The sequence below is a fragment of the Oreochromis aureus genome, linkage group 7 (assembly GCF_013358895.1).
Source record: "Oreochromis aureus strain Israel breed Guangdong linkage group 7, ZZ_aureus, whole genome shotgun sequence".
In the NCBI taxonomy this organism is placed as follows: Eukaryota; Metazoa; Chordata; class Actinopteri; order Cichliformes; family Cichlidae; genus Oreochromis; species Oreochromis aureus.
In genome coordinates this window covers 27,226,232-27,241,383 of record NC_052948.1, presented here as the reverse complement: position 1 = coordinate 27,241,383, position 15,152 = coordinate 27,226,232, and the positions used below count along the sequence as shown (strand labels likewise).

Genomic DNA, 15,152 nt, shown 5'->3' with positions numbered 1-15,152 from the left:
CAATAAAATATGCTAAAGTGGTGCATATTCCAAAACTAACTGGAGGAGGCAAAATTCAACGGCAATTCAAAACCAGCTTTTCAAATGTTTTAAGGATATTTTAGAACATTAGTTGAAAACAACATCAAATATTTCTCTGGTACCAGAACAAACTCTCCCCAAAGCCAAAGATCAATCCCAGTTATTGAGTAGAAACAACATGCAGTGTTAAAATCAATTGGTACCCAAGTCACCCCATTCTCTGTCTGTCACTGACATTTTATCCAGGTCACTTCAGCTCTATTTTTACATCATGATCATTTGTCTAAAAATCAGCAGAATTTTAGAATATTTTATGCTTCACCATCTTCAATTTACCTAAAACTTTTATAGTTCAAAGTTTTAAGATATATGATGGAATAGAATGAAGAAATTTAAGCTTCATATGTCAAATAATTTTGAAAATATATTTTTGGAAAAATGGTCTTTCGACCCACTTTCAGACCCTTTTTTTTTTCTTTCCGCACATTGAAATCTGAGGCAGAGTTTTAAAAGCCTGAAATTCTCAGCATCATTTCTTATCATCAAAATGAATCAGGATCTGTACTTTGGCACACATACATACATTAGTGTTTGAGTATTTGCTGGTTACAAATGTAAAAAAAACTGTCATGTAAAGTCCTATATTTAAACACTCACTAATAATAAGCTTCACATTGCAAAAGACAATTGCTTTTGGAATGGTAAATAGGGATGTCAGCAATTTCATTTTACATCGTGAGCCACATGCAGCCCACTTTGATCTTAGGTAAGCCAGACACAAGTGGAAAAGGTACAGACATTCTGTACTTAATTAGAAGTACAGATACTAGTGTTAAAAAATACTCCAGCAAAAGTTTCAAGTGTCAACTTCTTTCAAGTAAAAGTGAAAAAGCACTGGCTCTGAAATGTACTCAAATAAGAAATAAAAAAGTAGGCTAAATTTTATCAATTAATTTTTTTTAATTTTTTCATTTTGTTTACTACAAAATTATTCAATTTAGTTTTTTTTCAGTTTCAAACCCCCTTTTTCAGTTTCCGGTCACTTTTTCCCTCCCTTTCAGACTTTTAACCCTGATTTTGCACTGTAGCCATGTATCAAAGGGAAGAGGCAGGACAGAGACTAATGACTGACAGTTCCTGTGTCACATTTGTGTCAGCATTTTGGTTGAAGATGGCCATCACAGTTCCTCTCTATTTCCTTTCCAGGTTACGATTTATTAGCTTTAAGCTACGTGTTTGAGAATTATACCAGCGAATCAAGTACTTCTGATTTGATTTCAGCTGATTTCAGCTGTTTTTCACAGGAGCTAAAGTATCCAGGGTCATACAAAGTGAGGAGGTAAAATTATTAACAAGATAATCGACCTCTGTTGGGGTAGCGTTCAGATAGCTGCTCTGCTCTATGTTGGTACAGGGCATTGAAGATGATAACAGTGGGTGGATTATATTCTTAAACTTAGTTACAGCACTTTCAGAAAGACATCTACTTTGATAAAGTCTACTCTCCACTGCTGTGTAATCAATTATTGTAAATGTAAATGTTATCAGGAAATGATCAGACAGCAGAGGGTTTTCAGGAAACACTGTTAAATGTTCAGTTTCTATGCCATATGTTAAAACAAGATCTAGAGTGTGATTAAAGTGGTGGGTGGGTTCTTTTACATTTTGACAGAAGCCAATTGAGTCTAATAGCAGATTAAATGCCATTTTTAGCATCTACATGGATGTTAAAATCACCCACAATAATTATTTTATCTGAATAAGTCCTACTTTAGGTAAGCTAGAATTGTGATTACGAGTTCAATTACTGTTTACAGTTACTCGATTACTGTATATGTAAGATGGAGGTGGCCACTGTGCTGCCACCCATTATCATCATCATCTAGCATTTTGGCAGCTGCTATGTTCATTTTTTTGGAGCCACAGGTTCCCATATCTAGGAAAGTTAACAGGTAATTCTAGTAAGCTTGACTGGAAAACGGACTACCACACTAAATACATTTTTAAGTCCTGTTCTTCAGTTGCTGCTTGTTCCAAACTAATCAATACCATGTGAAAAAAGTTTCTATCATGGCTAAAATGGAGGATTTATGGTTTAAGTTTTCAGTAGTTTGACTGCCACATCTCAGCTTCCAACAAGGTCTGTCACCAAAAGCAATAAGCAAACCTGTCTGTGTTTGGATGCTCCAACAACTTTTGTGTTAACTTATTCCAGATAATAATTTTATGAGGACAGGTACATCCAGCCCAAAGATTTATTTATTCAGCCTCTGTTATTAGCTCTGCCTCAACTAATGCTTCAACCTGCTTCATATATATGGAAAATGATTTAGTCTAAAAAGTATATCATGATTTCAGTTTTAAATAACAAAGTTAAAATTATTTAAAACTGCAGATACTAGCTTTATATGTCTTTAGGTTAAAAAGGCAAGCAGTTAGTATGTATTCTACACAATCCAGCTGATGTATTTAATTAGAGAAAACATTTGTTTTCAATCAAATACAATTTCATTCAGATGACTAGAGCCCTTGGTATAAATGACTGTCTTAAGAAACAAAACTCTGGATACAAACCCCGTGTGAAGATCTCCTCAGTGCCCGTATAAGAGGAGAACACCAGACCCATAAATTGCTCCTGCTGCTCCCTGTAGTTGTTCTGCAGGTAGTCCATCAGCATCACATATCCAGCCTGCTGCATCGTCATCACCTCACAGAACATCACCAGCTGCAACAGAGGAATCAATACAGTTATGAACATGAGTTCAGCACTCTTCCATTAAATGCACCGGTTACCTAATAATTAGGAGTGATTGTACTGTGAGGTTGCACTAACTGTGGGGTTGTGATTTCAGCAGGTTCTTTTACAGAAAAGACTTTAGGAATAAAATAAACAAAGGTATTCAAACATCAAAACTATATCTGACTACATGCCCCACTAAAGAATCAAAGGCGGCCGACTAATCTAATTTCCAACATCGGTTTTTTTTTTTGCATTTTACTCCATCAGCTTTGCATCACTCAGTTCCAAGAGGTTGATCTTGGTTTCATCTGTACAAAGAATGTTTTTTCCAGAACTGTGCTTTTTAGATGTTTTTTAGTAAAGTCCAATCTAGCCTTAACGTTTATGAGTGGCTTGCACCTTCCAGTGAAGTGAACCCTCCAGTGAACCCTCTGTATATACTTGCACTCTTCTCTTTATGGTAGACTTGGATATTGATAAGCCTCCTGGAGAGTGTTGTTCACTTGGTTGGCTGTTGTGAAGGGGTTTCTCATCACCATGGAAATGATTCTGCGATCACCCACCACTGTTGTCTTCCATGGACGTCCAGGTCTTTTTTGTGTTGCTGAGTCACCAGTTCACCAGAGTGAAACCTATCTAATGGTAGCTGTGTTTGAAGTGAATGAGTCAAGTTGAAAACGACATCTGGTCCTCAGCAGGGATCATGGTGGAATGTTTTTGTTGAAAACCATTTGTGTGCATCTACATGTTTGTGCAGGCACATGCAGTTACGTGGGTCTAATGTGTTTCATCAAGTCTGAATAGCTCATAAACCTTCTGTAAGCCAATAATTGTTTGAAGCAAAGACTGCTTCTGTATGGGTTTCAGTCATGCTCTGTCTGTCTCGCCCTTTTTCTCTCTCCCCTCTCTGTTGTGAAACCTAAATATCTTTTTAAGGGGTTGCTTACGAACATAGTAATAATTGTTTCGTTTTTTTTTTTTTATTCTATCGATTCTTCTATCGAGTCACAGTTTTCAGTGAGTGTCCATCCCATCTGCCCCCTTCCCCATGTAGTTGGTAGTGTTTATGACACCAACTTCAGTTTATTGTTTAATGTGGTGATTTGTCCAGTGTGGTGCAAACTGTGTGTGTTTTACACTGTTGGAATTACAGCTTTTAGAACACAAAACAATACTGTCTGTTCAACCACTAAACTTATTTCCACTATGATCTGCCAATAAACTGTTTCCCAGTCTTTTATTAGGTTAATGGATGGTAATCTTTAATGTTTAAATGTAAATAGCCAGCAGGACTCCGAGATCATTCTGTGTGGAAATAGAGTTACATGAACCACAAAACACCTATTTTTAGAGTGAGCATGCACAGAGCCCTGAAGGTGAAAGCCTGGCCTAATAGAAACTTCCGATAATTTCCGTCATGATTCCCATTATCTCCAACTGGGCTTTTAGGTTTTGTCGAGCCACTTAAGGCAAAAAGACCCCTCTATTATATTGAGAAATTTATGTTTACAATATGTTTAAATTCTACTGTATGTTTACAGTAAAAGCTAGGATCATATTTTTCTGCCTAAAGTGATACAATCATTTAGAAATCAATATAAAGAAGGTTACCATTTAAATCAAGAATATAAAAAAAAATAAACAACATGCAGGATTTGAAGAAGATGTCAAAATAGAAAGTGAAAATGTATATGTTTTAATTTAAATGTACTGGAACTGGATTTGTCACCTGGTCATCGGAGATGGCTACTGTGTTCTTGAAGACGATCCACTCAACAACCTCACTGCAAGGTGGCGTAGTCAGAGAGCCATTATAGATAAAGTATTTTTCAGTGGAGTTTGGCAGAAGACCTTGCAGAGTGAAGGGTGAAACCCTGGCACTCTTTCCTGGACAGTAGACAAGACAGCTTAAAAACACACAACACAAGAAAAGGTAAGAGAAAACACAAAAAAGCCACCTGCTGTACCATATCTGCTCACACTGTTGATGCCTTCGATTATAGCAGCGTAGTTCATGTTGTCTTCAGTGCTTATCTGTGAAAAGGAAAACATTATTACTTTAGATAAATCACACATACATATACAGGTTCCAAATGAATATGTTAAAATAGTTTTACTAAGAAATATAACAACATTAATACCATTGAAAAAAAAAAACCCAGAAAATAAACAGGACAGCCAGTATGTTGTAAAACTGTAAGTTCCTGCGGACTGAAACTTTGTAAGTTAACAAAGTAACAAAATATGAAGGAATAAATTAAACAAACAGCGTACAACCCTTTCCTCTCAAAGTTATAAACATAACATCATGTCATGGATTTTATGTTATAAACATAACATTAAATCCATTCTGGACAGATATAGGTCCTGCTAAAGACATGTATGATCTTGCACTGATTAGAAAATACTTCAAATTAATACTTATTATTTACCATAAAGTTAAGAAGAACAAAAGCAACAGAAAGGAAATATTAAACAAGACTATAGGACATATTCAAAACCAGAACTTTCATGGTTACACTGTTTTCACCTTTTCCAACAAAGCGTCCACATTTTTTGAATTTTGAGACAAAAAAAGAAAACAATGAGAAGAAGATAAAATTATGACCCAGTTACTGCCAAAGTTGCTGGCACAAAACAAAACTGGTAGTTAACTGGTAGTTTTTATTTCCAAGCTTTAGCTGGAAAGACACAGAGATATTCCCTGCTGTTTCACATGAGGCAGTCTTCTTAGTTTTGTTCCAACCTGGCCTTTGACAGTTCTAACATGCCAACATGCCCAGAGGCAACATGACTGCACAAAGCAGACTGCATGTTAAGAAAAAGTATTTACTATGCTCAGTATGAACCCTGACACTGAGCATAAGCACACAGACAAGAACACAGATCATAAACCAACAATAAAAATAAACCTTCAGTCTAATCATTGAGCATTACTTTTCAATTCAATGTTATTTATATAGTGGCAAATCACAACAACAATTTCCTCAAAGTGCTTTATATTGTAAGGTAAAGACCCTACAATAATACAAAGAATCAAACGACCCTCTATGAGCAAAGCAAAGAAAACCCCAGCGGTCATATGACCCCCTATGAACAAGCGCTTTGGTGAAAGTGAGAAGGAAAAACTTCTCAACACAACTTTAACAGGAAGAAACCTACAGCAGATCCAGGCTCAGGGAGGGGTGATCATCTGCTGTGACTGGATGGGGTTAGGGTAGGAAGACAGGACAAAGCCACGATACTACATGTACTGGCAGTATCACTTTGAACATCTGTTTACCTGTTTTGAATTAAAAAGCCCCCAATCAGCTCTTTTCAACAGAGGAGTAGCGGCTTCATGCTGAGCTCCTCCTCAATGATTGTGCTAACTTATTCAAGCTTAACTCTTATTTTATCATTATTATTATTTTACTACCTCTCTCCTTCTATTGTCACACATGCATGGGATAGCTTTTTGCATTTCAATGCTTTACTCTTTAAGCAAACAAGTCATACAAACCTGTAAACCTGTTATCAGCACCTAACAATATGCCTCGTAGTGAACGCATGCACACAAACCACACACCTCAAATAGAACAGCGAGTGCTGTGATTCTGCCTCCAGCCTTGATGCTTTGATCCAAAGAATCAAATCGAAGTGGGTCATAGCAGTATATCTGCATCTACACGAGTAAACAGAAAAAAACACCAACAAGTTGAGTTTATCAGTCCAGTGAGATCGTTTAATTCAGACACGGAATTTCTTCTTGTAAAGGTCTTTTTTAAAATTATTAAATAATTTTGTTTTAAATTAGGATGATATTTTATTGTTGCTTTATAAGAATTCTGATTATAATATTATATAATATTATAACATTTTTTTAAATCATATTTAAGTAATCATAAGTAAATGGCTTGAGATGCATTATCTCAAGTAGTAAACAAAAAAAATACAAGAAACAGTATAAAACTAATCTAAGTAGACGGAGCAAATAAAATGAGAATAAATTATAAAGATGGAACAAAGGTTGTGGAGGTAAAACAAAAAACAGTAAATAATAATAATCAATCCATCATTAAATAAAGACAGAACAAAACTGTGATGAAAACACAATAATAAAGACAGCTGCAATTAATAATATTTAGATTGACTTTAGAGTTTAACGTAACTGAATGCTTAATTTCTGGACAGAGCTGAATTTATAGATATAGTTTAAATTCTCCTGATCATAACAGATGAACTTGAGTCTGTAAGTAATATTTAACATTTAGGTCATTCCAAGCGCAACACTAGTCACATAAGCTGACTCACCTCTAGAGGGTATTTGACTCCATCCAGACTGTGTTCTGAGCCCTCTGAAGAAGCATTGCAGCACCCCCAGTGGAAAGTGATGCACCCCACCTTGACCTTTGACCTGAGACCTCCTCCACTGACATAGAAGTCACCATCCACATTGACGGTCACTAACAGAAAAGAGATGCGAGACAAAATGGCATGTGTGAGACTGAATTGTCTTTATTTTATAATGTTATTAAAAAGCTACATTGAGACAAACGTATAGAAAGAGATGCCATTTGTACAACAGCTAGCGTGACCCAAAGTGGGTCAGGCAAAAGGGCAATGATCCTAAGAGTACTAAGGTGTTGCAGTGGCAATGACTGTAGATCTCTTTCAAGTTTTTGATATCCCAGATTTCTTAATTTTATTCTTCGTCTACTGCATTGAAGACTCAACCAAAACACAGTGAAAATGTCCTGAAAACAATGGGTTAGAAACATACAGAATATCAAAAGATGATCTTCTCTATATAATACTCTAGCAGCACCTACACTCTAACATAAATCAGTGGCTGAATAAAAGTCGCCCTTTCTTTGACTTGTTAAAAAGATCTGCTCAAGAATCGAAACTTACTTTGAATGGATCACAAAAGTGGTCGTGCTTTTATCTTCCATAATATACAGTGTGTTATCACGGTCATGTAATTAAGGTTTTGTTGAGACAATACCTATTTTACTGTGAACTGATAATATTAAGACTGTTTTAAGTCACTGATTACTGAACACATGAAGAAAAGTCCCCTTGATATGTTTTGGTCACTGTAACTGTGATCGCTCTTTGTTTGCCTCCCTTTGTGTGCCATTTAATCCATGTGAGCTTAAGCCTGTTATGCATTATTGTCTTGTCAAAAATCTAATTTCCCCGTCAAGGTAAGGAAAATATTAGCTCAACCTGTTGCTAATTCATTCTTGTTGACAAGTTTACAAGCACCATATCCAATGTCCCATTCACCCCTTTTTCTGAAATTAAAATCATACCATTTCATATCATTTGTTGGTATATAGTATATAGTTTTTATATATATAGTTTTTTTTTTTTGTTTTTTTTTTATTTATCAGAACACCTGTCCTAATAAAAAAAAGAAACACAAATACATTGTAAGCAAGTTTGGCAGATTCCCAATTATTAAAAGTTATTATTAGGCAAGTTAACTGAATTCACATTTTTATATCTGAATTTCAGCTGGTGGATTTAAGAAGTCAGAAATGAATCATGTATTCAACTTTCAACCACAAAAACACATTTTTCCTTTCAGTGATGGAAGTAAATAATTACTTTAAAAAATGAGAATGTGTTTTACTATTTTCTACTTGTTTGTAAAAGACAATTTGAAATTTAATGGATAACAATAATTGTAATGTAGCAATAAATACATCATTTCGATTAAAGAGCTTGCACATACAGGTGACCATTACAGAAACAAAACAATGATATAGTAATTACAGTGCCACTCTTAATTTATAGGAGCTGTGACTTCGAAATTACATTCGATGGTGGTCTAATAAATGCTGTTAAGATATTCCAAGATTTCAATTTTATTGTGTGAGGAGAAAAAAAATAATCAGTTGCTAGGCTCAACAGGACTCCTCCACTGGCGATCACAATGTGTGTAAAATGTCTATTTTATTCTATACAGTAGTTGAGATATATGTGAATATGTAGAACTGACAAAACTAGATCAAAATTCTTGATGTCCTAGAAAACAACAACAACCACAACAACAACAAAGACAATGCAAAGCATTACTGTTATTACCAGTCTTGCCATCGTTCTTGATTGTTGTTCTGTTAGTGGTCAGATTCTCCCAGCCATCAAAGCTCAGCTTCTGGTACTGTAGTTTCACCTGGGCCAGGTTCTGTTCTATGTTGATGGGAGACTGCTTGGCGTTGCTGCAGGATGGAAACTTCTTGGCCCAGTTGTTCTGGTTTAATGTTCCTGGAGTGTATATGGACAATTAGTGTTCAGATAAATCATTTTTGAGGCGGTGTAGATCTTGGTGGAAAGACAACCAACTAATAATCAAACCCAAAATAAATTAAAAAAAAAAAAAAAAATAGTGAAAAGTGAAAGTTGTTACTTTCAATAATTTTCTGTTGACTAATTGACTCTCTTGAGTTCAGGGGTGTCACAAAAGTAAGGCCCGGGGCCCAGAATTGGCCCTGCCCACTGGACAGCTTTAAAAAAAATGTGAAGGAAGGCATAGAGTTTAAACTTTTAATTATATTTTCAGACATTTTCAAGCTTTTTCTATTAATAAAGACCTGTCCCATGTCCATTCATACGACACTAAAGTAAATGACTAATGGACTAAAGTAAATGACTAATGGACTAAAGTAAATGGACTAAAGTAAATGACTAATGGATAACCAGTTACTACTATAGAAATGTCTACAAAAAATACAATACAAAATACAATACAAAAAAAATTGATATTTTCCCATTTTGTAAATTCATCTAAACCAGGGGTCCCCCAACTCCAGGCCTCGAGGGCCGGTGTCCTGCAGTTTTTAGATGTGTCCGTGATCCAACACAGCTGATTCAAATGGCTAAATTACCTCCTCAACATGTTGTGCAGTTGTCCAGAGGCTGGTAATGAACTAATCATTTGATTCAGGTGTGTTGACCCAGGGTGAGATTTAAAACCTGCAGGACACCAACACTCGAGGCCTGGAGTTGGGGACCCCTGATCTAAACTTTATATCTTATGATTAGAGGTCAATGACTTTTTTCTGAAATTTGCAATATGATATCAATGCAATATGATAACAAATCTGGCACTTAATAAGTGAAGAAGTTGTGTGCTTGATTAAATATATGAAGCACTTCTCATTTCTCTGCTGATTTTTGTAGAAGTTAAGTTAAACCAGTGAAAGCACTGTTGAAAAAACAAAGATAAATGAATGGAGAAACAAAGTAAATGCAAATGCTTAAGCAGAGCTCAAGACTTACTTAAAATGTTTTTTCTTTAATATTATGTGAGCCACATGCTGCTATAGAACAGACAGTATGCACATCTGTAACATTTCTGGACAAAGGCAATGTTAAATGGCAAATGGACTGATTCTGATATAGTGCTTTTCTACTCTCTTGGAGCACTCAAGACGCTTTACAAAATGCCTCATTCACCCATTCACACAAGCACTTTTCTGTATGGTTTTACATAAATGCTTTCTATCTGACATTCACACACATTCATACTGTGATGGAGAGCAACTTGGGGTTCGCATCTTGCCCGAGGATATTTGGCATGCAGACTGGAGCAGCCAGGGATCAAACCACCAACCTTCTGACCCATTCTACCTCCTGAGCCACCCCAGTGTTCATCACCACCATCATCAAAACATTGTATGATATAGCATCTTTTGGAAAAGAAGGGATTTATACACACATTTGAGTTTCCCTGAGAAATCTAACCCTAAAAACTATGTCAGGGTGTTATTACACAAGAGCAATGTGTTTTCTTGTTTTTGGTCTGTTCTGTGTCATCTGAGCAGTATGAAAAGATCTGGATAGACCACAGGGTGTAAAACCTTTGGTGGTACTAGCTACTGCACATCAACTCAGATTAGCTCACCCTTACTTATAAAGCTAAGGTACTTAATCCCAGGGAAAATAGTACCAACTGGTAAATATTGGGTTGGAACTGGGGGAACATTGCTGCCAGTGGAACTGGTACAAAGTGGATTAAATGAAATAAAAGAGTTCAAATTGGTTCAGCGTTTCAATAGGGCAATGATACACAAGACAGTTCAAAGCTGGTTGTGGAAAGGATAAAACAGACCGACATTTTTCCAAAGTGATTACCTCAAACCTGCCAAAACCTGCTAAAAGCTTGTTTGCTTACCGAAGGTGTCTGGTCAAGGGACATTACGCTAAGGGAAATTTAAACATAGATTAAACATACACAAATGATGTGTACTTTATCCATACATACTAGAGCTGTCAGCGTTAATTTTGTTAAAATGATGTTATCGCCATAACCGCATTAACGTGGCAAATCTCCGTTAGCGAGTTAGTGCGGATCGCCCCGTGCGTGGGGATGCAAGGTGTTAATGCGCCGTGTAGCCCCACGCTGCACATTTTACAAAAACTAAAGGAACACTTTTTAATCATAGTATAGCATCAAGTCAGTTAAACTTCTGTGATATTGAAGTTTAACTGACTTGTAACATTGATCTTGTCAGTTAAGTAGCAGACCAGATTAGGCTGTTAATCAGTTTCAGAGTCAGTGTCTAATATTACTTTGTTCCTTTATGGCTTTGTTTAGCATAGAACTCACTAGAAGATCCTTTTGTCACTGCTCAGTGACAAAAATACTTATGGGCCCCTAAAATGAAGTGGTTACAGGAAGAGGGTGATAGAACAAGACAATGCTAACTGGACGTCATACCACAGGCTATACCCAGGGGAATCTACACCAAGTCTGTATGGTTTACAGAAGATTGATAAACAGGGTGCACCTTCAAGACTAATTGTCCGTATAATCAACTATGTCACCTATGACATCTTAAAAATTTTTGTCTTTGATTCTCAACCCCTTGGTGGGCAGCTCTGAACCCCACATCCAGAACATCTTGGATTTCATTGAGAAGGTGAGAGATGTCATTATGGAGGCAGATGAAACCATGGCCTTATATGATGTTACATGTGTCTTCATTTGTATTCCAGTCACGGAAGCGTTGGAGGTAGTTCGTAAGAGATTACAAGATGACCCCAACCTCTGCAACAGGACCACTCTCAGCATCGAACAAGTCTGTTTGCTTTTGGAACTGTGTCTTCATTCCACATATTTTACATACAAGGGTCAGTACTACACACAGAAACATGGGTGTGTCATGGGTTCCCCAATTTCACCCATTGTGCCCAACTTGTACATAGAAGAAATTGAAAAGAGGTCTCTGTTATCCTACCCCAGAACATCACCAAGTCATTGGTTCAGGTATGTGAATGTCAACTCTGTGGGAAGCCAGACAGAAGACTGAAAGTGATGTTGTGTGTCAAAGGTGTAGGAATTATTGACAAAGTATTTACAGAACACCATTATATAAACAATTCTCTTATTTGTATTTCCTGAACTTTATGACAATATTAAAATGAGGGTTTTTTGCTTTTCTTATTTAGTGCTTGATGTTCCGCAGCCACGCTTCATTTGTATTACATCGAAACTATCGCAACCTCTTAAAGATTGTGAAGTAAGAGCTTTCAACAGAGAAGCAACACGCCATCTCAGCCAGTCTCTAAAACTTTTTTAGTGAATGCCATTGATGTGCTTTGTCTTTTAATACAATAGAAAATATTTATAAATACTTAGAATATACTGTATATATTTAATGATCCTTAGATTACTGTTAAAATCCTGTTTATAAAAGTATACAGTCCAGAGTATGTTACTAAAATGAATGTTAAGACATCTGCCCAGTTTGTGACATCATGTTGTTTTTATAACAAAGATCAACTTAAAAATATGGAGAAGTCATTTCCACTTTAGAGAATGATCTGAGAAATCAGAACATGCTTGTTTAATTTATTCGTGTTTGCTCAGTCAGAGAAGCAGTTTTCAGCACGGAGCTGCGGTCATGAAAGCTCCAACATCAGAATATCACTCATTTTATCTTGGGGTAACTGTGAGAGCATTATATTCTCCTCTTGGAAATTTTCATTTTTTGTTGAAACTGACCTTTTTTCAACAAAAACTGAATACCAAGTAGGAAAACCTTACATTTATCAATCTAACAGTTGTCTATCATTTGTATGGCCACTGTCAGCACCACTGTCCAGAATAGAAATACAAAGATCCATGAGTACATCGGATGTCATCAAACTGATGTACTTATGTACTTAGTGAATCCCTTAGGGAGCAGAAACCTGAGAAAATAAGAGGAGCAAGAAAGGGAAGCATCATGGAAGTATGTCTATATAGCTTCTCATTTATCCAGGTCATAGTAGTTTAAGAAGCATGGAAAGAATGTGATTGGACTTTGTGAAGTTTTCATGAAGACTCTGCACCTCTCATCCCCTTGTTTAGTTCTAAAACCAAGTGTTTTAAGATGCTTAAGCAAAGATAGGCTGTAAAGATAGATGTAGCAATAGGAAAGCGACAACAATATCAATAAGTAGGAACATAAGGAACTCAAGGGGTCAAGAGCTAAAAGAGGAGCTAGAAAAGATGTGGAAGATGAAAGCAACAGTGGTCTCTGAGGTAATTGGCACACTCAGGGCAGTGACACCCCCCCGACCCAAACTTTGTTTGGCTCCAGTAGATTCTAAGAATGTCATCTGAGATCTCTGAGGTCTTATCTGAGGTCTAAAAGAGCATAGTCCTAGGAACATAGTTCTAGATACTCCTGCATATAATAGTTCATCCAGTAGTTCTATCCAATCACCCAAAATCTCAAAATATGATGGTGACAGAAGAAAAGTCAGTTTATCACCAGGTTTTACTTTTTTCCCCCCCTTTCTTTTTTGGTAACATGAATCTTTCAAAACAAAAAACTGCCACTGTGATAGGCCTGTATTTAGATCAATAGGAACACATAAAGGGAAGAGACCTTTAGCCTAAAAATCAAGTTTCAAGTTTAATGTAACAGCAGCTAAAGGGCAATGCAGTCTGTATTGTTGGTAGTGATGTCCAGTACTGGGTGTGGAAGTCTTTTAGGTTTATCTTTCTGCTCTTTGTTCCTTTACATGGCACTGAGACTCTTTGTTTTAGCTAGAGCTTCTATACCTACGATACTCTTTTGGTGTTTGCTTATTGCATAACAGCATGAATAGGCTCGCCACAAACTTTAAACAAATAAAACAAATAGAATGCACAATGTATCACCAACTACTGCACCTGTAAGAGACAAAAAAACCAAACAAAAAACCCCAAAAAACAAACATACACTACCTGGAGCACAAAAAATTTGAAAAAACACAGACACATAAATCAACAATTTTCCAATAGTGTGTGTGTGTGTGTGTGTGTGTGAGAGAGAGGACAGCGTGAGAAGGACACAGGGAGAGAGTGTATGAGTCAGTGACTGCGTGTGAGAATGCCTGTCTTTGTCACAAATGTACTTGATAATTAGGGTAACTGCAGTGATGCTCCCCAGAAGACTGAAGGCAGACAGCTCCCAAGAGTACACACGACCTGGTCACCATGTCCCACTTGGGCCAAGGCCCAGCAAGCCCCAGACCCAGACCCCACCGTGCACACACACACACACACACGCACACACACACACACGTACGCACAGTTCGTTCACTCACTCTCACCTACCAACTGATGACATACAGAAAGACAAAGACACATCTGCACACATTGCCCCCCTCCCTCCCTTCCGTGGTGTTGGCGAGCAGATGTCACCCTGAACCACCACAAACTGCTTGTTGCCCCCCGTCTGAGGCAGAGTGTGTGAAACAGGGGTGTAGGAAGATGTCCCCCTTCCTGCACCCCTGTGTGTAACCCCTGAGTGTAATTAAAAAAGGAGGACGGGGGGGTGGCATAAGGCGCATTCGTGTATTCGTGAATGTCCCTTACACAGGGGGCCCTTTCATGGCCTTACACACTAACCTACAGGGTGTGTGTAACCTACCCACGACACCCCCTTCAAGACTCTACGTGTGTGAGTGATGTGTTGTATGAGGGAGTGGGGAGGAGGGAAGGCTGGGACAGGTAAAACCAAGAGGTTGAGGACTAACCCCGGAAGGAGGGTAATCCTCTACCTCCTGTGGCTCAGTAGGCACCCCCATCTCCCACAACCTGCCATGGGTCAGGAAAAGGTCAGCCCAGGGCCAGCAATGTCAATGCCCCAGTACACCACCGAGTTCGGGGTATCACCTATTCCCCCACCACAAAAAGTGGACTGGAGTGTGCAGACGAGTCCCAAGATTTGCGTCACAACACCAAGCATCCACTCAGTTTCAAAAGACCCACACTAATCATGGGACTAATTATGGCAGCACAGGAACAGGCTCTTAGCACAAGCTCCATAGAGGCTATGGTGTACCACACCAGGCAAGACCCCAGGTGCTTGCTGGGATGCCCCTCAGGAAGACCTGAGGTCAAAATGGTCAAGAATGACCAAGC

General features: G+C 37.6%; 1 protein-coding gene across 2 annotated transcripts in view; it reads right to left on the bottom strand.

Moving 5' to 3' along the window:
- LOC116321451 (receptor-type tyrosine-protein phosphatase zeta-like) overlaps positions 1–15,152 on the bottom strand; it is a 78,951-nt gene that overhangs the window by 41,629 nt on the left and 22,170 nt on the right. Inside the window, exons 3-8 of one of the 2 annotated variants that reach the window (XM_039615916.1) lie at positions 8,837–9,016; positions 7,055–7,206; positions 6,330–6,425; positions 4,720–4,795; positions 4,491–4,648; positions 2,596–2,746 (exon numbers count right to left, since the gene is read on the bottom strand). In XM_039615916.1, coding sequence (XP_039471850.1) covers positions 2,596–2,746; positions 4,491–4,648; positions 4,720–4,795; positions 6,330–6,425; positions 7,055–7,206; positions 8,837–9,016 — 813 coding nt within the window. The remainder of the gene's footprint in view (positions 1–2,595; positions 2,747–4,490; positions 4,649–4,719; positions 4,796–6,329; positions 6,426–7,054; positions 7,207–8,836; positions 9,017–15,152) is intronic. The other variant, XM_031741311.2, reaches the window with a different exon arrangement.